This window comes from Typopeltis vanoorti, chromosome 12, assembly GCF_054136105.1.
Source record: "Typopeltis vanoorti isolate ZY-2024b chromosome 12, IOZ_Tvanoo_1.0, whole genome shotgun sequence".
NCBI lineage: Eukaryota > Metazoa > Arthropoda > Arachnida > Uropygi > Thelyphonidae > Typopeltis > Typopeltis vanoorti.
Genome location: NC_143560.1, coordinates 87,143,942 through 87,168,754, shown reverse-complemented (window position 1 = coordinate 87,168,754; position 24,813 = coordinate 87,143,942). Strand labels below are relative to the sequence as shown.

At 35.2% G+C, this 24,813-nt stretch overlaps 1 protein-coding gene across 1 annotated transcript in view; it reads right to left on the bottom strand.

The window, feature by feature from the left end:
• The window catches only part of LOC150100970 (putative ATP-dependent RNA helicase DDX10), a 293,342-nt gene that overhangs the window by 189,768 nt on the left and 78,761 nt on the right, over positions 1-24,813 (bottom strand). Inside the window, exons 6-7 of the mRNA XM_090401236.1 lie at positions 21,901-22,015; positions 2,021-2,117 (exon numbers count right to left, since the gene is read on the bottom strand). Coding sequence (XP_090257362.1) covers positions 2,021-2,117; positions 21,901-22,015 — 212 coding nt within the window. The remainder of the gene's footprint in view (positions 1-2,020; positions 2,118-21,900; positions 22,016-24,813) is intronic.

Sequence of the window (24,813 nt, the reverse complement as noted above, 5' to 3'; positions counted from 1 at the left end):
CATTCTCCCGATTGACTAATGTTTAGGCAAAATAACAAAAAAAAAAAAAATTCTAAACACAATGAGGGACTTCATCTCCCCTTAACCCAAACTCCCCATTATTACAAAGCATTGGTTGTCTAACAGGTGTGCCAAGAAAGCCCAAGAAAAAATTATCACAACATATCGCAAGTGGCTCATGACCAAAACCATGATTCATATATATTCAGCCTACTAAACAGATGCAAAAATTGCTCAACAAATCCAAATCTGATTTTAAAAGGACAAATTTCAAAATTTCTTTTACCTAGCCATTCTCAGTCTTGTGTTCTTTGGCATTAAAAAAAAGTAGAACATGTTTCTCCCATACAAATATTAGAGAGAGAACAGTCTCTCTCTCTCACACACACACACGTGCGTGCGGTCTATCCCAAAGACTACAAACTTCAGTTGTTCAAGAAACAGCTTCCTTCTTAACCTCTAGCATACAAACTGAGGTGCTATAAGTTCTGGATGCAGAATCTATAGCACCTTAAAACATTCCCAAGTTCAGATGTGGATTCCAGTCGTGAATGTACCAAGCATTAATTCCATATCATTCTATATTTCACAATCTGTGTGAAGGACTGACAGAATTTTCTCTAAAACCTGCTTTGCAAAGTACGATACATGATCAAACAACTCTGTGCTGACTGCTAACAGCAAAAACGAGACAAAATTTCAAAGCACATGGCAATCCAAATGTAATTTTGAAATAACAGAATTCTATACTGAGAAAACAAGTGAGCTGTTCTGTAGCAGTATTTCTTGAACAATTCACATATGATTCATCAAATCATGACCAGATATGACATTTATTCTGTTTCTGTATTTATTATTATAGTCTACTCAAAGTTGAGAGAACCTTAGCTGGCACAGTGCCAAGAAGTCAATTCGTGTCGAAGGGGAGAAAGGAATAAGGTGAAGTATATATATTCATCACCAACACACTAAATCACGTACTTTACACATAAAATTTTCTATCTGTTATACAAGCAAATTAGTTACCACTTTAAAAACTAGAATGTTCGTTAAAAAAAAAAAAGCTAATTTTCCGATGTGTAATAATAAACAAACTCGCACAAGACGGATTGATTAACCTATTATCAGAATGGATTCTCCTTCTTCTGCCATGTGCAGAAGTGGTCCCACATCTATGGTCAAACTATACCTGAGACAGGCAGGAAGTTGGATACTCAAAATGAGGGAGGCCGCATCACTCACACCAGCTTGTCATACTTTTTCTTGAATTCATTCACACTACACTGACCACCTCCAAAGGTAAGGCATTCTCAAACACCACTGTATGAGAGAAAAATCTTATGATCCCTTTCATGACTGATCCATTCCCAATTTCAATGGATGCTCTCTCTCTTCACCCTCCATAAGAATTTATGAATTAGCATCTGCAGCCTATAAATTCTCAATCAGATCTCATAATCTATTGATGATGTAGATAACATCATCTTGGAAATCAGGAGACCATATCTGCACACAACAGTCCAGGTGGGGTCATATTATGGCCTTGTAGAGACAAAATGATTTCCTTATCCTTACATGTTAGGGTTTGTTTCAGCACTGCAAAAATAAATAGCACATGTATAACAACATTTCAGTGAGGTCAAAATAATCTTTGCTACACATGAGATGGTTTGAACCCAATCTTTGCTATATGGCTTCTGAACTTCAACTACTAAAACTCCAAGATTCCTAGCATGATCTCTTTCTTCCAGCATAGTCCTGACAATATAATATACCATTAGATGTCTTTGTCACAACAAAGTGCATAAGTTTACATTTACTAACACTGAACTAACAGCCATTTTCATGTCCACATGACCAGTTTATTCAAATCATTCTGCATGCATACCTGATTACCCTGCTTATCTCTGCACAATCTGCAAATAGCTGTTATATCTCTTGTCAAATCCCTCCCATTTAAATTAAAACTGGTCTATTTTGGTGTATGTAACATACATCTCCTGAAAAACAAGTTCATTACCTGTTGAAGAGTTTCTGGTGTACTGTGCTTAGCATGTTCATGTACGGACACATATACTGGATTTTTAAGGCTCAGCCGGACTAAATCCTTCACAGATCTGAAAAGAAAAATAATGATAAATTAAATAAAAATGTGAGTAAAAACAGAAAAGGGGTGAATATATGCTACATTGAAATAACAACTGGGAGAGCATAATACTTTAGAAACATTGTGCTCTCCCAACATCAAAGTTAGAGAAACAATTTGTGACCATTTGAGGTTAGGTTGGGTATTTTAAACTATTCTTCCTTCAAAATGACACCAGTTTATGTATCATTTTTCAAAGAAGTGGTGTGGCCTGCACCTGATGCTTCATTTCGTATCAAAGGGGATAGGGATCAGGGTTCTGTGTTATGTTGAGTTTTTCCCACATCACGTTTTTTTTTTTCAAGCCATGCTGCAAGAGTACATGCAGTGTTCTGATGAATGAGACCTATACAACACCAATACAGTCACAGGTCTGAGTCCACACCAGGGAATAACAGCACCAGACTTCACAAGTAGGATGATATATCCATGCATAAGAATATTTCCCATGTATATGCCATAACCAGACTCATCCATCTGATCAGAAAAAGTTATAGCATAATTTCTTGCTCTATGTCACAGCATGCTAGACTGTACTGATACCGAAGTGCTACCCAAAAGTTAAGGGAATTTGAATAGCAAGCATGAACCAGTTGTAATAGCCTTCCACTTTCCACTGTTATACGAGACAGGCCTTTTTGAATCAGTATGCCAACAACTGCAGTCTGAGAGACTGAGTTCTTAGGTTACATGCATTTTTGTAATGTCACATTTAAATGGTTTGGTGATTTTCTTTTCCAAATGAAATGGTGGATTTTAAGAAGTAAAGCATCTGCATCAAATTTTGCTTCAACCTCAAAAAAATAGCTACAGAAATATACCAAATGCTTATGGAAGTGTCTAAAGTCACCAAATTCAATGGATTAAGAAAATGCACATTCTCAGCAATGTCAATCTTTGACATCCAAGGCAATGTCCACAGGGAATTCTCCCTCCTCTGGTCAAACTACCAATGGCAAGTTTTACTGTGAGGTTCTGAAGTAACATTCAATGCAAACATCCACAAAGTAGAAAAAAAATGACTGGATTTTCCACCATGACTCATTGTTCAACAGTTTCTGGCTTCTAAAAACACGAGTCACCCCCCCCACCCATTTGCCTGACCTTGCTTTCTGTGACTTTTTCCTCTTCCCTCAAAATGAAATATAAAATTCTGACTGATAGGGCATTGATTTGACACAACTCAGTCACACCTGAAGACTTTCAATTATGCATGGAATCATGAAAAAAATTTCAATTATGCATGGAATCATGGAAAACTTTTGGGATCACTGTATACATGCCCAAGTGACTACTTCAAAGTAGATGGTGGAAACTAGGAGTTAAGATAAGTAATTTTTTTTTTTTTATGGTCTAATTCTCCAAACTTTTGGTAACACCTCATAGATTGTCAAGGGTAATGGCTTGCTTATGTACAGTTGTCCTTCCACAGAAACTGAAAATGTGCATTTCTTTATGGAGTATGTCATACTATTATCCTAATAGTATAAACTCTCAGTTGATTGTTTCCACATTAGAATGCAAGACTGTACCACGCTCCAGAGTACCTTTGTTTTCTTATCAGATAACATTTACTTTCATTGGCTGATAATGTTGATTACAGTTGCTTATTGCCTCTGACAGTATACAAATGCGCAGTGAATTCTAGAGGCATATTTAGTTGCTTTAAATAGTAGTACGGAGTATTGGAATTACAAGCTAATGTTAAGAAATCTGTGTATTATGTCTATTAAAAGGGAAAATGTTATAAAAGAATCTGATCTACATCACTTATGTGATAACAAAAATATAGTGATCTTTCAATTATCTGACCTTCAAGTAACCAAACCCTCAGTTAAACAGACACTTGAATAAGCATATCAACAAACTTCTGATACAGGGTCATATAATTGTGCCTTCAACTAAACATACCCTCAATTATTTAACTGGCAAATCGATTTCCAAAGGAAAATCAGCAAAATGAAGGATTACTACCTATATTTCATTCTAAAAGAGGTTTCCCAATCTTTCAATACAGGTATGAAAACTGTATATATACAATAAAAACACTCAGAATTAGAAAATAATAAAGTGCAACATGACATTGATAAAAAAGATTACTATATCATATGTCTGTAATTAGTATTGTTACGTCCTCGCTTCCTGATATTTCTTCTTACTTGGCTTATATTATGTACTTCATGTCTATATAGTTATTAATTCCTTAATTTAACACTTTCTGTTAGAACCTTAATTATACTTCACTAACTCTTTAATTTATGCAGTCTCTACATTTTACTTTGGGCCGTTAACAACTTTAAGGGTATTGAACATGGGTAAAAGACAAAGAGTTCCCAATAGACAACGGCAATTCCTTTGTTTCAGTGCTGGTTCTCTCTTTGGATTCAGGGAAAATTTATATTATACTGCGCCACCCTGAATCCTAGATTTTTGAACAATGAAAAATCAAAGAACCAGAACTTAGCATAGCACACTATCCCTAATTTCTTAAACTATATAAAGTAGTTCAAATCTCATCTATCTCTAACTTAGTTTGCAGTCGTAGCCTCCCTTATAAATTACCTCCCGCTGTGGTTTGATTATAATCAAACTTATTTTAATCACCGCTCAATTATTTATGAGCGGTGCAATAAAAAATGAAATCAGGCAAGTCAACTATTGAATCTAAAGAAAACATTTACATTCTAGTCAGATTACATATCATGAATAAACTTTTACACATGCTAGCTTCAATATCAATTTCAATGAAAAACATAATTATCTGACCCTTCTTACTCTATCTTAGCATATATATGTATCAGTTTAGTTAAAACATTCTATCAAAGGTAAATCATAAGCTAAAACTCAACAATACTAAAGGTTATTCATTCATAGACATTAATTTAACCCCAATTTCTTCTTTCATGTCTCAGAGATACACTGCCCTCTTAAACTATATCTCTAAAGTCCTTACATAAAATTCACAACCTTCTAAACTTAATGTCCAACTAATAATTACAGTCTTTCTTCCTTTATACACTCACTAAACAGATTAAAGTTTCTACTTTACCAATTTCTGGGGAACCATTGGAACATCATACATATCACAATATAACATTACCTCTAGGTCCACTTTTCGTTCTGCCTGGTCTGCATTAACCCACTGAATGGTCCGGACTGGATTTATCTCTGACGACGAACACACGTGCTCGCCGTTCATGGGTCATCTGGCTCGGTGAGGCTTAGCTGTCTCTGCGGTAAACAGGAACTCAGCTTCGCTGGGCAAATCCTTAACCGGCAATCTCCCAAGGATTCCTCGGCATTCTTCCACGATCTCTGCTTTGATGATGATCCCTCCAAGAAATGGGGACGAACACTGACAAGCAAAGAGGACGACTAAAGAAAAAGCCAGCCAAAAAAGCTCTGAGCTGGCGCTGCTTCGCTTTTTAAATTTCGTGCCCAACACTCCCCACTACGTCATTAAATTTCTCCCTCTTTGCTCACGTTACCTTACATCTCCCAACACCTAGCGCCATAACCTCCCCTAGCATACTCTTTTTTTTTTGGGGGGGGGGGGGATCACGAATCACGTGCTCTCCTTCCACAGTGCACATGTACTTTGGTGTACGTGTTTTGCTCCTGGCTATCAGTACTTAATCCGATTAGCCTTCTCTCAGTAATATACAAGTATTTATACAAATTTAGCAAAGTTTAAACAATGGACTATTCACAGTAAATACATTACAACACTATGGACAAATAAAAGGATTCTTAAATTATTACGTTTCTGTTAATTTACAAGCAATTTTATCTGCCTGATATATCAGTATATGCCAAAATGTAAAATGCATGTTAAGTTCTGATGAAGATATAAATTAATACAGTTTCAGTTTCATTCAGAACTTAACAGTATATAGCCACATTATGTGTTTGTCATCATCATCACCACCAAATTCCTGATATGTACTACCTTCAAAGAGTGTGCAGGATACTATGCACATGATAGTACTTATAACTGCATCAATCCACTAAGATTTTAGCTGTCTTGGGTCTTTTCCTTACATCCAGCACTAAATACTGCTTTCCAAGCTTTTCCCTCTCCAATTCTGTTTAAATTACCTTTGATTAGCTCTGCTCACATGTTTTTGAACTAACAATGTCAAGTTCCTTTCCTAATGTCTTCATCTTTAATATGATTCTACCATTTATGTTTGCTGTTTAATTCCCCTAATTTTTCTCTGAACTGTCTTGTCAGTGATCTCTAGTTTTTGATCCACAATTCTGTTTCTAACTCAACTCTCAGATTCAAGTTTTAAGAGGCACTCGTGGTGCAGACTATATGAATAAGCAGATATAAGAAAATATATTGCTAATGCTAATTGCTAAGGTAAATTTGATTCTAGGATGTAAGTCATTAAATTTTTTTGCAGGAAGACAATACGAGGGCTGTTTGATAAGTCCGTGCAAAGTCTAAGAGATGGCACCACCACCAGTAGATATCGAGGTTATTTTTAGTTGCTGGCAACTGTTGGAGGATCACACACTAAGTTTCAGTCAGATAGAGCAATTATTCTGTGTTTGGCGTTCATTTGAATCGATCAAGTACCGTAATTTGTGAAAAATGGATGAGAAGAATTTCGTGTAGTGATTAAACATTACTTTTTGAAAGGCAAAACGGCTCAGGAAACCAAAGCTAAGCTTGATAAACATTATGGTGAGTCTACACCTTCAATTAGAACGGTTATAAGTGGTTTTGTAACTTTCGAAGTGGCCATATGAGCACAAGTGACGCTGAACATTCTGGATGCCCTGTTGAGGTCACTACTCCAGAAATTATTGAAAAAAATCCATGATATGGTGATGGATGATAGAAGACTGAAGGTGCCTGAAATTGCTAAGGCTGTGGGCATCCTTAGCCCATATTTGTATGTAAATAATAAAATACCCTAAAAAAACAGACAGAAAAACAAAAAAAAAAAACAGGTTACACATTTTGGCTATTTAGGCATGATTTTTAGTGAAAATGGCAAATTAAACATGGATATAGAAAATCAAACAATCAAGGCAGTTGATAAGTTGTATGGAATATATGAGTGATTACCAAAATACTAGCAATATACAAGAATACAAGCAGTATATATTGAAAAGTCAGCTACTGGAACAAGCTTCAACTCAAGATCTAAACCCAACATCAGAAGAACTGAAGATAGGAACCATCAATATAAGTAGTATTAATGGAAAGGATATCAAAACTTGCAAAAGAAATGGAAAAGTGCCATGCAGACATACTTGGCATTACTGAGACAAAGAAGACAAAAACAGGTGAGATCTTACTAAAGCTCTCACCTGTAATATAGTATAAAAATAAAATAATAATAAGTATAGGACATATTTTCCAAGCAATAATGATCAAGGAAAGGAAGGAGTAGCGATAGCATGCAATACCAAACATGAAGATAAACTTCTTGATTAGAAGGCAGTTTCAAGTAGAATTATGTAGACAAACTTCAAAATGGAGACATGGACAATAAATCTTATTCATGTCTATGGTTCCAGAGAAGGTTCTTCTAAGGTAGAAGTGGAGGAATTTGAGTCATCACAACAGGCAGCTGACATAAAGAAAAAGTGGTCCTTTGTTGGAGATGTAAACAACAGAGTAAGAAAATGAATCCCACCAGGCATATAGGAACATTTTGGGAAAATTTGGAGAGAAAGGCAAAACTAATAATAATGGTATTTACTGGACTTCTGCTCATGACATGATCTAGTCATTACTAACACCGTGTTTCAACATAAAGATGTGCAGGTGTTCACATGGAGAGAAGACACAAGAAATAAGAAGTCATATAGAGACCACAGATATGAGAGTTCTTAGAAAAATTAGGGGAATGAATCAGTGGCATTGAAGGAACTTGACATTGTTAGCATTCAAGAATGTGTAAGCAGAGCTAATCTAAGGTGGTATGACCACTTAAATAGAATGGGTGAGGAAAACAGGTTTGATGCCAAGATGGCAGGAAAGAGATACAGAGGAAGACCATGGTCTAGGTGGATTGATTTAGTCAGAAGTGCGAATGTTAGAAGTTTTTCCCCACTTGGTTAGACTACATTTGGATAAAGGATTAAACTAAATTTATTACGGAATGTTAGATATGACAATACTGAAGTGCTCACAAGTAATAGATTGATTTGGAGGAAATTGTTGATAGGAGATTAATAATGGAAACTTAATCATGTAGTACTGTCATTGTAACCTGAGCACCCCTTGGGAGTGCGTATCAGGAAATCGATGATGATGATATACAAGAAGATTCAAGGAGGGATGGGTTACGGGAAAAAACTGGAAAAAAAAAAAAGATCGGAAACAACAGTTATGAGAATTCTGTGGAAAATTAGAAAGAAGAGTGAACAGATTTTTTTTGTTTATTTTATATGTGCCTTCGACCAACCAAAGGCTGCAATTACACCTATTTAAATTTAGTACTTTGAATGGGAAGGTTAAATAATCTAGTTCTTCTATTCTAAAACAGAGAAAAATGTCATTTTTTCAAACCACTTCAGACCTTTAGCTATTGCTTTAGCATGAAACCAGCACCTTGTTTAGTAAAGATAAAGCAAAGTGTTGGTTTCATGTGGAGTGACAAACACTGTCTATCAACTTTCACACCATCAATACTACAGTGAGATTCAAAAACCAAAGCTTGTTCATTGGAGGACAACTATTACCTACTAGGCTAACCAAATGGCAGAACCACATTAAAAATTAAGATATCAGAAAAGAAGTTGACATTATTAATATTCAATTACATGTAAGCAGAGTTAATCTAAGATGATATGGTGACATACAGAATGGAGACCACAGATTAGTAGAATAAGCATTTGCAGCAAACATGGCAGAAACCAGACTCATATACAGCTGAATTTGATGAATTTAAAAGATTAAGATGTAATAACTGATCAAATTAATGAACTATCAAAAAAGAGACTAATCTGGGAAAATGTTGCTTGTCATGAAATATTAACTGTGTTAGGCCATCTTATTATCTGGAACACTCCTCTTTCACGGTATACACCAGAAAAGAGTGGTGATGGTCAGGGCTTGAAAAATTTTGTGTTAGCTAGCCAGCCAGGCAAATATGTCACTAGTTAGTTGTCAATCTGATATATCACAAATGCATGGATGTGGTCAATTTATAAATTTAATCGATTTATAAGCTTCAAACATGGGTTTAATCAATTTATAAGCTTCAATCATGGATTTGGTCAATTTATAAGCTTTAGTGCAGCACTTCCCAGATTTTTCCTACGACAGAACACTTCACAAATCCTGAAATTTTCACAGAACATCTTGGTTATTTTGTCATGTATTAATAATTAATTATGGCATAATCATAAAGAGTATTAGTACACTTATGTATACGGTGTGACATGTTGACAAATATAAAATTACATTTAAATCATTTATCAATCACTGGACTAATGAAATCTTGTAGCATATTGTAGTTTCCTCAGGCCAACATCATTAAATTAATTTGCAATGATTTTCATTGACATATCCCATTCTGATCACCAAAAATTTATAATATTATTATAAGTACTTATGAGTGAATGCAGACTTTTTCTCCTGTGTGCTGGTAGTTTTCCTTCCTTTTGTACATCCTGGAGATCAGTTTTTAGGCTAGAGGTGGATGAATCACTATCTGTTGCATCACAAACACCTTCAATAAGAGATTTCCTAACACCAAAATTAAACAAAGTCCCTTGTCTCTTATTCATATTAAAATTTAAATCTGTAGGCCTATTCCTTTTAAAAAATCACAGCACTATGGTTTTGAAACAAGCACTTTCACCCTACAATACAAACTTGTGAAGTATTCAGTATTACTAGATTTGAGAACTGGATACAGACTACCTTGATCTTCAATTTCAGTGGAAAAATTTTCTTTATACTTCCTTGCTGATTGGTCACTAACATTTGCAACACAGATGTTATTTCGTTTAGTTTTGAGAACAGAGGATACACCGCCCATTGTTGTAATTGGCTTGCAGGCAATTTTTATGATCGGTCATAAACAGCAGTATTCTCTTTCCCGATTGTTGAAAGATTTCAATGTGTGAAAATTAACGATAAATCATGAATATTTCCATGTTCATATGCTGCTTGGTCACTGACATTTGCTACACAGATGCCATTTCATTCAGTTTTGAGAACAGAGGATATATCACCAATTGTTGTAATCGCTTGCAGGCAATTCTTATGACCAGTCATAAACAGCAGTATTCCCTTTCCCGAATTACTTCCATGTTTAAAAATACACGGCTTGGTCACTGACATTGTGGAACACTTATTCACTTTCTGCGGAACACAATTTGGGAAACCCTGCTTTAGTGAATGCTATGTCTAATTTTTACCCTATGTGTTGAAGCGAATATGTTAACTACTTATAGATCATTCATTATTATATTTATTAATTAATAATGATCATTTCTGCACACAGTTACAGTTCTCTTTTCTTCTTCTATGCCATTATAAACAAATACAGTGTGATCAAAATTAAAGTATCTCTGTTTAAGGCTTGAGGGGGGGAAAAAAAGTTCCAAAATTCTCCACAAGGAATGCTGCATAATATACCAAATTAGATAGTAATTTTCTGTGTGTGTAAGATAGGAGTAAAGCAACCAAACCTAAATAATACATTTTTATTCAGTTCCAGTTATACATTCATGGACTATAGCTGTTCGATGCACTGTCCTTCCTGGTATCTATTGCAAAGTATGTTGCAGAGTAACTGTATCTAGTGCAGAGTATGTTCAATGGTAGAACGCAGCTGATCAGGACTGATATTTCGCACATGTTGTATTTATGCTGTCTTTTAGTGCTGACAAGTTATCAGGATGATCCCGATAAACCCTGTCTTTGAGAAATCCACCATGAAATGTTCTTGAAAAACCTTTTGTATGATTTGACAAATGTGTGAAGGGCCCTATTCAGTCATAAAAATGACTGAATCCATGCATAGGTGCTGCTGTAGCTGTGACACAATAAAACTGTTCATCATTTGCGATATCTCTCAGCAGTAAATGAACAGGACCTGACTGGCAAATGTCCTCAAAGAAGAATGGTCCAATGATAAACGATGCTGTGAATCCACACAAGACAGTAACTTTGGGCGAATGCAAAGGAATTTGTCGGATTGCATGCCAGTTTTGTATAACCCATACTAGCAATTGTAGGTATTCGGCTCTGTTCGGGTGAAAGTGAGCCGCATCTCCCCAACAAAATCATCCACGGCAATGCAGCATCCAACTCCACTCAAACAAGGAATATTAAAGCAAATGTCAGTTGACTTTCAAAGTCATGCAGATGCAACTCCTGTGTCAGGGTTATCTTGAATGGGTAGAAATACAGAATCTTCTTTTTACAATTTTCCAGACAAGACATCCATGTGTCATGATACAGCAGGTGTAGTGCAGGAACTGACACAGTTATTCATGGCCTGTTCCACAACAGGAGTAGCAACTTCATTCATTTGTTACGAACTGACTGGTTTGTAACCTTGACAGGTCTAACTCCCACAGATTCCGTTTCTTCGAAAAAACTAATCATTCGTTTAGGTAGTACAGCTTCACAAGCAAAATATGCTGGGAAAAGGTTATTGCCATCATTGCAGATGGTATTAACAACCAGAATGAAGGGGATAACCCCCATGTCGATCTTTTTAAACCCTCCGTACACCTGCCGAGTTGCATGATATGCAAATTCCATGCATTTGGTATTTACAATGCCCCTGATGGTGAATTATGGAACTACTTTTTTTTTCTCAGGTATCACTTCTGCATGATGCACAATGTATTCTTGAAAAGTTTCGCAGCATTACAATACTTCTTAATCATCTTTCTGAGTTTTAATATCCATTAAGAATGGTTCACATTTTGCATATTCATTCACTAGGTATGAAATGAGAAAATTACTACTATCGATAAGCAGCTTATTTCCATTTTACATTACCAAACAAACAAAATAAATAAAGAAATAATAAAATAAAACAAAACAGTTGGGTATCTACTTTGATACTGAACGAACGAGGATGAGCTGGCAATTTGGGATTTAGCCAACCAAATTGTATTCTTATTGGTTAAACCAAAATAAAAAATGATGGTACAACGTGACAAAATTTCATGCCGGCTGGGGCATCGCCTGGTTAAACAAGGCCCCCGTTGTTTTCGCCAGAGAACAAGGGCGAACAGCGAAAAGTCAGATACTGGAACAAATCTGAAAACAAACCCCAACTCAACATCACCGGAGTTAAAGATCGGTACTATCAACGTAAGAAGCCTGAATGGCAAAGAAATGGAGCTAGCTGAGGAATTAGATAAGTACCAGATTGACATAATAGGGGTGACTGAAACAAAAAAGACCAAAACTGGTGAGATCTTTCTGAGCAATAAATACAAAATGTTATATTCAGGCAATGACAATCAAGGAAATGAACGAGAAGCCATAGTATTCAACACAAAATATGAGGCTAATCTTCTTGAATGGCAGTCAGTCTCAAGTAGAGTAATGTGGGCAAATATGAGAATGGGGAACTGGACAATGAGACTTGTGCCTATGGTCCCACAGAAGGTTCTACTAAAGTAGAAGTGGAGGAATTTTTTGACGCTTTAGAAAAAGCAACTGACACAATGAAAAAGGAAAAGTTGGTCCTTGTTGGGGATCTAAATAGCAGAGTAGGAAATGATTGTGAGACATACAAAAATATTTTGGGAAAATTTGGTGAAAAGAGCAAAGCTAATAATAATGGCAAATATCTGTTGGATTTCTGCTCAGGACATGGACTGGTTATTACTAACACCATGTTCCAACATAAAAACATGCACAAATTCACATGGAGAGAAGAGGCTAAGAATAAGAAAAGTCTCAATTACTATGTTATTGTTGATAGTGATGCTTTCTCCCTGGTGCAGGACACCAGAGTGTACAGAGGATTTGAAATTGGAAGTGATCACTATTTAGTCTTGAGCGGGATAAACTTGAATTTCATATTGAAAAGAATAACATGTAAGAAAGTTTTAAAGCGAATAAAAGTTGAGCAGCTCTCAGATGTGAACTGTACACTAAAATACAGAAAGATTATTGAAAAGAAAATGAAAGAGTTTGAGAACAGGAATCAAGCCTTGGAGATTCAGTGGCAAACTCTGAAGAAAACATTGATTGATTCTGCCAGCGAGGCATGTTGGTGAGGTTGTGTGCAAGGATAAAAAAATCAGAACTCCCTGGTGGACACAGGAAGTTAAAGAGGCAGTGAAGGAAAAGAAGAAAGCATATCAAAAGTTCCTGGCAAATAAGTCAGCTTTTACTCTTACAGAATACAGAGACAAATGTAAGAAATGTGTAAAACTAGCTAAACAAAAGTCATGGGAGGATTTTGGCAAGAATATAGAAAATAAATATCAAGAAGGTGGCAAAATATTCTGGAGGTTGTTGAAGAAGCTTAGGAATGGAGGAAAGAGTGCTGTAAAAGGAGTTAGAGATGATAAAGGTGACATGAAAACAGGAGAAAACGATATCCTTGAAGTATGGAGTAATTACTATGAAAAACTGCTAAATGAAACAAGCAGTGATGACAGTACAGTGATAAAAAAACACTGACCAGGCATGCAGTCAGGAATACATATCCATACTTGAAGTAGAAAAAGCCATCAAAGGCTTGAAATGTGGAAAGGCAGCAGGAGTAGATGATATTCAACCAGAAATGCTGAAGTATGGTGTATAAAAGTCTTACAGTGGCTGCACTGCATAGTTCAGAAAGCCTGGACAGAGGGACGAATTCCCGATGATTGGAGTAGAGCTCTCATAGTACCCATATATAAAAAGGGAAATAAAGCTGAATGTGAGAATTACAGAGGTATTTCCCTACTGAGTGTTCCTGGCAAGATCTATGCAGGTATACTTATGAAACGGTTGAGAAGAATTGTGGAAGAAAAGCTTGGTGAAGAACAAGCTGGATTCAGGCCAAATAGAGGCTGTCAGGATCAGATCTTCACTTTACGACAAATAGTCGAGAAAGCCTGGGAATATAACAAAGATCTGTATTTAAGTTTTGTCGATTTGGAAAAGGCATATGACAAGGTGCCAAGAGAGGAGCTATTCAATACGCTGCAGTTATATGGTGTCAATGGGGCATTATATCAAGCAATACTTAGTCTTTATTTGAGTTGTAAGTCAGCAGTTAGAATTGAAGGAAGTACAGGAAGATGGTTTAATGTTAAACCTGGTGTCAGACAAAGATGTACATTATCCCCTCTGTTATTCATTATCTATATGGATCAAATTATGAAGGAAAGTGGTATTAAACATGATATCAGAATTGGAGATGTTAACGTCAGCTCTTTGCTTTATGCGGATGACGTTATACTTCAAAATAAATCCGCTACAAGATTCTCTGACTAAATTGAATAGCTGTTATAATAGATATGGTATGAAGGTCAGCAATAAAAAGACAAAGACGATTAAAATAGGCAGAATCATTGAAAATGTCAACTGTGTTGTGAATGGAGAACCTGTGGAACAAGTAAAACATTTCAGCTACTTAGGCACGATTTTTACTGAAGATGGTAAATTAAATATAGAAATAGACAACTGAATGAGCAAAGCTGGTATGGTGGGAAGTCAATTGAATAAATTCATATGGAGTAAGAGAGAAATTAGTTGGAACACTAAATTAGCTGTATACAAGAGTGTTCAAACCAGTTTTAACTTATGGATCTGAGAGCTGGGTCAGAAGTAAAACACTTGACCAAAGACTAGAGACTGCAGATATGAGAGTCCTGAGAAAGATTCAAGGCGTGAACAGATGGCATCAATGGCAATATCATATTAAAAATGAGGATATTAGGAAAGAACTTGACATTGTCAGCATGACCATACCACCTGAGGTTAGCAGAGCTAATCTCAGGTGGTATGGTCATTTAAATAGAATGGGAGAGGAAAGATTAACAAAACAAGTGTTCTCTGCCAGGTTGGCAGGAAAACGACCCAGAGGAAGACCAAGATATAGGTGGATTGATACGGTACAAAGTGCCTTAGACGATTGAAATATAAGATCTGATAATGTTGGAGTCTTGACAAGTAACAGACTGATTTGGAGGAAAATTGTAGATAGGAAGTTAGTAATGATGTAATTTTTTCATGTAGTACTGTCATATCCTGTACACTACTTGAGAGTACATGGCAGGAATTTGATGATGATGATGATGAACAAAACATGTTACTGTGTCAAGAATAGCTAGTTATTTTGCATTAATAAGCCTGAGAGCTCTTTAAAGATTTTTATGATGTCTTATTAAGCATATCCCATTATGAAAAAAATCACTGATAAACAACAACAAAACAAATGCATACAACTAAACAGTTTGAGATGTTTTAATAGGCACAATAAGTGAGATAAAAATACACATTTCTATTATACATATTGTTTTTTGTTATAAATAGTACCTCGTTATTATCCACAAAATTAGATTTTCTCTTGCACTCAAACATAAAACACAAATACAATGAACCAATGAATACTGTTCACACATCTGGCAGCCTGAAGTTCAGTTAAAATACTTGACTCAATCAGAAAGCAGCAACCGGGTTCATTAATGATGACCTATCTCCTACCATTTTGCTCCTCTTTTTCACACATTTTGTTTCTGCTACTTGCATTTCCTACAAATATATCTATAGCTGCTGCTGCTGCTGTTCATCTAGAATTCATCATCATCAAATTCCTGACATTTACCCTCAAGGGAGTGTACAATATATGATAGTACTACATGAAAAATTTACATCATTACTAACTTCCTACCTACAATTTTCTGCCAAATCAATCTGTTACCTGTCAAAGTTACTACAACATTCTCAGATCTTATATTTATATATCTATCTTCTAAGATACTTTTTACCGTATCAATCCACCTATATCTTGGTCTTCCTCTGGGTTGTTTTCCTGCCAACCTGGCAAAGAACACTTGTTTGGCTAATCTTTCCTCGCCCATTCTGTTTAAGTGACCATACCATCTGAGATTAGCTCTGCTAACGCATTCCTGGATGTTGACAAATGTCAAGTTCTTTCCCAATATCCTCATTTTTAATATGATATTGCCATTGATACCATCTGTTCATTCCCCTAATCTTTCTCAGGACTCTCATATCTGCTGTCTCTAGTCTTTGATCAAGTGTTTTACTTCTGACCCAGCTCTCAGATCCATAAGTTAAAATTGGTTTGAACAGTCTTGTATACAGCTAATTTAGTGTTTTGACTAATTTCTCTCTTATTCCATATGAATTTATTCATTTGACTTCCTACCATACCAGCTTTATTCATTCTCTTGTCTATTTCCATATTTAATTTACCATCTTCACTAAAAATCGTGCCTAAGTAGCTGAAATGTTTTACTTGTTCTATAGGTTCTCCATTCACATTGCAGTTGATATTTTCAATGCTTCTGCCTATTTGCATTATCTTTGCCTTGTTATTGCTAACTTTCATACCATATCTATCACAACAGTTATTCAATTTAGTCGGGGAATCTTGCAGACTTGTAGTGGATTTATTTAGAAGTATAATATCATCTGCATAAAGCAAGGAGCTGACATTAACATCTCCAATTTTGATATCATGTTTAATACCGCTTTCCTTCATAATGTAATCCATACAGATAATGAATAACAGAGGTGATAATGTACATCCTTATCTAACATCTGATTTAACATTAAACCATCTCCCTGAACTTCCTTCAATTCTAACTGCTGACTTACAACTCAAATAAAGACTAAGTATTGCTTGATATAATGATCCACTGACACCATACAGCTGTAGCGTTTAAATAGCTTCTCTCTTGGCACCTTGTCATATGCTTTTTCCAGATCTACAAAATTTAAATACAGATCTTTGTTATATTCCCATGACTTTTCAACTATTTGTCGTAAAGTGAATATCTGATCCTGACAGCCTCTATATGGCCTGAATCCAGCTTGTTCCTCACCAAGTTTCTCTTTCACAATCCTTCTCGACCATTTCTCAAGTATACTGGCATAAATCTTACCAGGAACACTCAGTAGAGAAATGCCTCTGTAATTCTCACAATCAGTTTTATTTCCCTTTTTATATATGGGTACTATGAGAGCTCTACTCCAATCATCTGGAATTCATCCTTCTGTCCAGGCCCTCTGAACTATGAAGTATAGGCACTGTAAAACTTTTATACCTCCATATGTGAGCATTTCTGGTCTAATATCATCTACTCCAGCTGCCTTTTCACATTTCAGACTTTTGATTGCTTTTTCTACTTCAAGCATGGATATGTATTCCTGATTGCATGCCTGGTCAGTGTTTTTTTTTATCACTGCTAGTTTCATTTAGCAATTTTGCAAAGTAATTACTCCATACTTCAGGGATATCTTTTTCTCCAGTTTTCATATCACCATTATCATCTCTAATTCCTTTTACAGCATTCTTTCCTCTATTTCTGAGCTTCTTCAACAACCTCCAGAATATCTTGCCACCTTCTTGTTCTATAGGTTCTCCATTCACATTGCAGCTGATATTTTCAATGCTTCTGCCTATTTTCATTATCTTTGTCTTGTTATTGCTGACCTTCATACCATATCTATCACATTTTGCAAAGTAATTACTCCATACTTCAAGGATATCTTTTTCTCCAGTTTTCATATCAACTTTATCATCTCTAATTCTTTTTACAGCACTCTTTCCTCCATTTCTGAGCTTCTTCAACAACCTCCAGAATATCTTGCCACCTTCTTGATATTTATTTTCAATGTTCTTGCCAAAGTATTCCCATGACTTTTGTTTAGCTAGTATTACACAGTGTTTAGCTTTCTTACATTTGTCTCTGTATTCTCTAAAAGCACAAGCTGACATATTTACCAGGAACTTTTTTGATATGCTTTCTTCTTTTCCTTCACTGCCTCTTTAACTTCCTGTGTTCACCAGGGAGTTCTGATTATTCTATCCTTGCAGACAAGCTCACCACATGCCTCTCTGGCAGAATTAATCAATGTTTTATTCAGAGCTTGCCACTGAATCTCCAAGATTTGATTCCTGTTCTCAAACTCTTTCATTTTTTCATTTATAATATTTGCATATTTTAGTCTACAGTTCACATCTGAGAGCTGCTCAACTTTTATTCGTTTTAAAACTTTCTTATATGTTCTTCTTTTCAATATGAAATTCAATTTTATCCTGCTCAAGACTAAATAGTGATCGCTTCCAATTTCAAATCTTCTGTATGCTCTGGTGTCCTGCACCAGGGAGAAAACATCACTATCAACAATAACATAGTCAATGAGACTTTTCTTATTCCTAGCCTCTTCTCTCCATGTGAATTTGTGCACATTTTTATATTGGAACATGGTGTTTGTAATAACCAGTCCATGTCCTGAGCAGAAATCCAACAAATATTTGACATCATTATTAGCTTTGCTCTTTTCTCCTTCATCTAGAATTGGCATTAGTAATTCCTCTACTCTCCCCTGTTAAAGCATTTTTATGTTTCTTTATTCAATTGCAAAGAGTAGAATCTACATTTCTTCAAATTCAAAATTAACAAGCCTCTTTCTTGCTGTTCATGCTACCTGCTCACACTACCAATATACACAAGGCGAACAACCTTTCATGTAAGGTTTACCGTAAAAAATAAATTTTTTAAAAAAGTAGTTCATTACTAATTGTATATTATTAAGAACAAAACACAAGACTTTTTTTTTAAAAAAAAAAAAATGCAGAAACAAATTAAGGAAAGTGATGTAAAGTCATTAGCCCCTAAGAGTTGCTCAGTCATGAAATTACTTCATGCGTGAACTTTGTTTGCTTACACTGGATAAAGGATTAAACCAAGAATATAATTTCTTGGCATCTTTAATTTCTAGTATAATCAATTGGGAAAACTTTCAACATCTATCTCTAATTCAGAGTATTTTAGTAATAAGTTGTGACCTTTTGGCTACTTGTATATGGAAATATGATTTCTGCATTGCTTTAACCTTGGTATCACTTCTGGGGGCTCCCACTGATGTGCTTTAGTGTTGAAGTGGTCACTCAACAGACATGAGAGACTCTGCTCAGGAGTGGGGTGAGCCTGCCATAAGGCAGAGCCAATGATAAGGGTTCCTCTCCATGATAGAATGGGCCTGTCAATGAGTGGAACCACTGCTGAGTAAAATGATCCTTTAGATCGCTCACACTTGCTGAGTTTAGAGTGATCTGGAGGATTGCCTGAGTTTTTGGAGACCTCCCTTTACTTATATAATGTGGTTGCTTTCCATGAGATATGAGTGGCTCTGCTCAGTGGTGAGCCTGCCATTGGGTAGAGCCACTGCTGAGGGTTCTTTTCGGTGGTGGGAGTGAGCTTGTCACTTATTAAAACTACTGCTGAGTTAAATGATCCTTCAGGTCAATCATTGGATAATCTGAGGGATCACAGAAATTTTTGGAGAGGTATTCCTGCACTTAAACATAATTCAATAAAGGTTGAAACTGGTTTGGGTAGTGATCCTTCCCATAATGCATAGCATTATACATGTCCGTAAGGATATGTGCTTTGCATTATGAGATACTAAGACAAGTGATGTGAAGTCATTATAAATGAGTTGCCCAATTTTGAAGTTACTTCATGTGCAAACTTTGTTTGCTCACTCTTTGATAAAGGATTAAACCAAGAATATAATTTCCTGGCATGTTTAATTTATTTCAACAAAAAACAAATTAAGGTATATTAAATTTTAATAATATCCTTCAGAATTAGTATTATTAGCTTCAGAGAATAACAAATAAAAGAATAATATTCTTTCTTTGTTAGTATAATAAATTTAGTTTAATCCTTTATCCAAATGTGAGCAAACAAAGTTTGTGCCTGAAAGTATCTTCAGTACTGGGGTAAGGTGGTACAACACCGGGCAACTCGTTGCAAAGGTGAAGCAAGCTAACATCACTCCTATCTCAGTATCTCCCATAATGCAAAACATCTCCTTGTGGATATGTATAATGTTATGCATTAAGGGAAGGGCCACTACCCAGACTAGTTTCGACCTTTATTGAGGTCTCTTCAGTGAGAGCCAGGCCCAAGTGGAGATAGCGGGCAGAAGCATTAGCAAGGTCATCTTTACCTATAGGATTGCCAAACGGTGTGCCACCTTTTTATTAAATTACCCTGGATTTAGAGAAAGATGTTGAAAGTTTATTTTGCACTTGGTTAGACTATAATAAATTTAGTTTAATCCTTTATCCAAGTGTGAGCAAACAAAGTTTGTACCTGAAAGTATCTTCAGGACTGGGGTAAGGTGGTACAATACTGGGCAACTCGTTGCAAAGTTGTGTTTGCTCACACTTGGATAAAGGATTAAATGAAATTTATTATAGTCTAACCAAGTGAAAAATAAACTTTCAATATCTTTCTCTAAATCCAAAGGAGTTGCCAAAAGGTGGCACACCATTTGGCAACTCCTATAGGGAGAGATGACCTTGCTAATGCTTTTGCCTGCTATCTCCACTTGGGCCTGGCTCCCACTGAAGAGACCTCAATAAAGGTCGAAACTAGTCTGGGTAGTGGCCCTTCCCTTAATGCATAACATTATACATATCTGCAAGGAGATGTTTTGCATTATGGGAGATACTCAGATAGGAGTGATGTTAGCTTGCTCCACCTTTGCAACGAGTAGCCCGGTGTTGTACCACCTTACCCCAGTCCCGAAGATACTTTCAAGCGTAAATTTTGTTTGCTCACACTTGGATAAAGGATTAAACTAAATTTATTATAGTCTAACCAAGTAAAATATAAACTTTCAATTTCTTTGTTAGGTAGTTTATTATTATATTGCTCAGCTGAAATTAGCAACCAGGTGGAAGATGTCTCATGCAAACTTTGTAGATATGACTTTCAGCAGTATTTACATAAACTAATGGTAAACAAGCCAGCCTGGTTGGCCGAGTGGCTAGTGTATTCGCTCTCCAGCCAAAAGGCTGCAGGTTCGAATCCTGAAGTGGCATAGATGTATGTGATTGTCTTCACCTTCATACACTTGTTCATACAGGTGTATAAATGCTCTCCCAAGATGAAATGGGTCACCATGGAAGAAGCAGACCCAAAAAACCTCCCATAATGGGAGAGGTTTTTACGCAACAGTGGGGAATATATATAAATAAATAAAATATAAATAAAAATTCCACCAAAATATATAATTTGCAGATGAAAATTTTCATAATAATGTACTTATTCCCTCATGATGTAACTCAACTATTTCATCATTGAAGCAATGTGTATAATATATCATTAAAAACTTGGTATGGCTGTTCTGTATCATTTATTTCACAAAAATAAAAAAAGCGGTCGTTTGCATTGTTTCCCCCCTTCCCCAGTTTTCTGTATTAAACATTTTCAGTAATTCAATCATTCCATAATCCTGTTTGGGCTTGAATAGACATGACTAGTGCGCTATGAGGATTTTAGTTTTATTGTGTCCATGTACATGGGCATTCACATAATTTCTTCCCTAATATACCTTTGTTTTGTATTTTACTATTTACAATTATATTTAAGATCTTAACAGAAATGATCATTTAATGCCTCTAATTAAACCAATTTTGTTTTTGCTAAATTAAAGCATTAAATTATATATATGTATAAATATATAGGTTTATATATATTTATAAACCTATATATTATAACCTAAAAAGAAAATTTTATACAAAACATTGAATATGTAAATTCACTTTGTTTGAGTAGCAGAAAACAAGAGGGTCTGTCTCTGTGGTGGCAAATTCTCTATGATAGCATTTAACGTCTTCTGGAATCCCATATCAAGGATTCTGTCTGCTTCATCAAGTACTGGAATAAAAAACAAAAAAAAAAGTGTAAAATGTAATTAAAAATCATGACCAAATAATAGACACAATAGGTAGTTTCACATGAAGTCTAACAGTTTTCATTTTTTTTATTAAACAATAAAATAAAGAAAAAAATGGATCTAAGTAAAAAAAAAAAAAAAAGTATTCATGCTTAGCAAAAAGCCAAATCAGTTAGTAAGACCTATATTTTGTGAGCAAGCAGTGGCCATTATGAATAGGTGGTAGGATTTCTAGACTTTTTTTTTTTTTTTTTGTTAATTTGAATCTTAAAGTAATTGATTATTGCTTTTAATAACAATGGCAAAATCTGATCTTTGGTTATTGTTAGTAAAGGAAGAAGAGAAAATTACGTAGCTCTTGTTAACTCATACTGCAATTATCTCAACATTAAATTTCCATTATCCCAGTTAAAAATTTGCCATTATCAATCCTCTAAATAACATAGCATCATGTATTTTAAGAGATACAAAAAAGAGAAAACTTGTTCTCATATATAATGAATTTATCAGCAGTGTTACTCCAAGAAACCTGTATATAAGTTACAGATGAAAAGCAACTATGTTAATGCAACGATTTTCTTGCCCTACCATATGCTGCTGTTTCCATTCTTATTGCTTCTGCACTATCTAGGGCACACCACCTAGATAGGACTTTAGTCACCCAAATGTTTCACTTAGCATTGTGCTGTATTTGAGTGTGTGTGTTACAAGAGTTATTTATAATCCCCGAAGATGAAGATAATCCCAGTGATTGAAATGAAATATCGGACGCATTAAAATTAGTTTTTAATCCTTTCCTAGTGCTGTAAATATTCCAGTAAACTTCCAAAACGATGTCACTCACTGCTCTGTGAGAGAAAAACCTAGCTCTCACCCCTTTCTTAATTGGGAACAAACTTAACTTCCAAGGATGCCCCTGTGTTCTCATATTTCCATATAATGAAAATTTTCATCAGACGACATCATATAACACCCATTCAGAAGTTTATAAACCTTAATTATATCACCTCCTCTTTCTTCCCTTAACCAGTCTGTAATCCACATACTTGCAATCTGTCCAATAAATCCCATAATTCTGATATAATCTTTGTAATTTGTTTTGGTAACCTTTCCACAGCTTCATCTTCTTGGAATGTGGGAGACTAAATCTGCACACAATAATCCAGGTGCAGTTTTATCAAGGCTTCACTGCCAGTTGAGCGGGAGGTGGGTTTATTGCACTTCACTCTTATGAAGTCTGCTTTGGAATCAATAATAACTTCTTCACATGTGTCTGGCTGTTGTGTAAACTGAATGAGAAACTGGAGTTTTTAATTTAAGCTATTGAACATAAGCTGCATTTTTATAATTGATGGCAGACGCACACTTTTTTGAGAACAGAGCTTCGATATAGGTCACAGGTTGGCAGTGAAGTGGGGAATGAAGGTTGCTGTTTTTCTCTAACAGTCATAACATAAACAAATCATCTTCACTTTCTTACATCCTTTTATCTCTTTTATGGTTCAGAACTTAATTATTTTTTTTATTATATGAAAGTATGTGAAAAAGTCAACAACTGCTTTGTCATTATTGTCGTAATAATGTAAAAACTAACTTTGAAATGTTTTTCTTTCTATATGAAAAAACTTCATAAATATCTGCTGTAAAGTTCAAAAAAAATCCTGTAATTTCACTCGCAGATGTATTCTAACTCCACATTTGATCTACTACACGTTATGCTTCAAGTTTCCATTTCAGCCACCATTACATGCTATCGTTATGGTGCCTTACTTGAAAGCAGTAAACTTCACCAACTTCAAGCAAAACAAGTAAGTTTTTCATATCATGAATACATTTAAATTACAGTTATAATTTTGAATAAATAAATTTTATAATCAAATTAGTGCATTAATTTTAATATTAACCTTATATGTATATATAGTACATATGGCATAAGTAATAGACAATGTAATATTTTTAATACATTAACATTAAGGCAATCGTCACTCTCTCGTTGTCACCTGACAAGTGAGAGAAAACACTGCCTTGTTGAAATATCATGCTTGCATTTTGGTGGACAAGCTACGTATTGTGATGGTTCTTTAATTGCAACCAAATATGGTAGAGATGGGGATATATCATCAGAAAACAATAATGAAGGAGAGTACTATATTTGGTTGGTATATTATTACTAAAAGGTGTAAATATGTGAAATATCATTAATAAGCCATGTGAGAATGGGAAATATAAAAGAAAGAACAAATGTGAATAGAAATACTTTCATTATCGGTAAAGGACTTATTAATAATTAAAGTTTATTATATTATGTGTCCTACAAGTCGCTGGGTGGAGCTAGAATGTGATAATACTATAAATTCTAGACATGCTAGACATTAAAAAAAAAAAAAAAATACAAATAACTAACCAATAATAAACAGCTGCTGTATACATTTGGTAGTTCAGTAAATAACTATAGGGAGGGACTAATCCAATGAACTAATAATAGTGATCAAGTGATTCATTTAAGTGTGGAAGGAATACATGCTGGTTGATGGGGCAGCAAATTGTCTTGTACAGTCTTGTGCTTCTTATATGTATTTTATTTCTGCTTTACGTATATTTCACTGGTTTTCTAAGATTCTTCTTTTGTTTACTGAGGTATGCACTGATTTTACACAGTAATAGGATATATAATTTCCAATCATCATCCGAATTATCCACCCTTTTGTGAATGCTATGTTCATTATTTTATTTATTTATTTTTTGTCAGCAGCACTTCTGTCTTATCAATAACAGACAT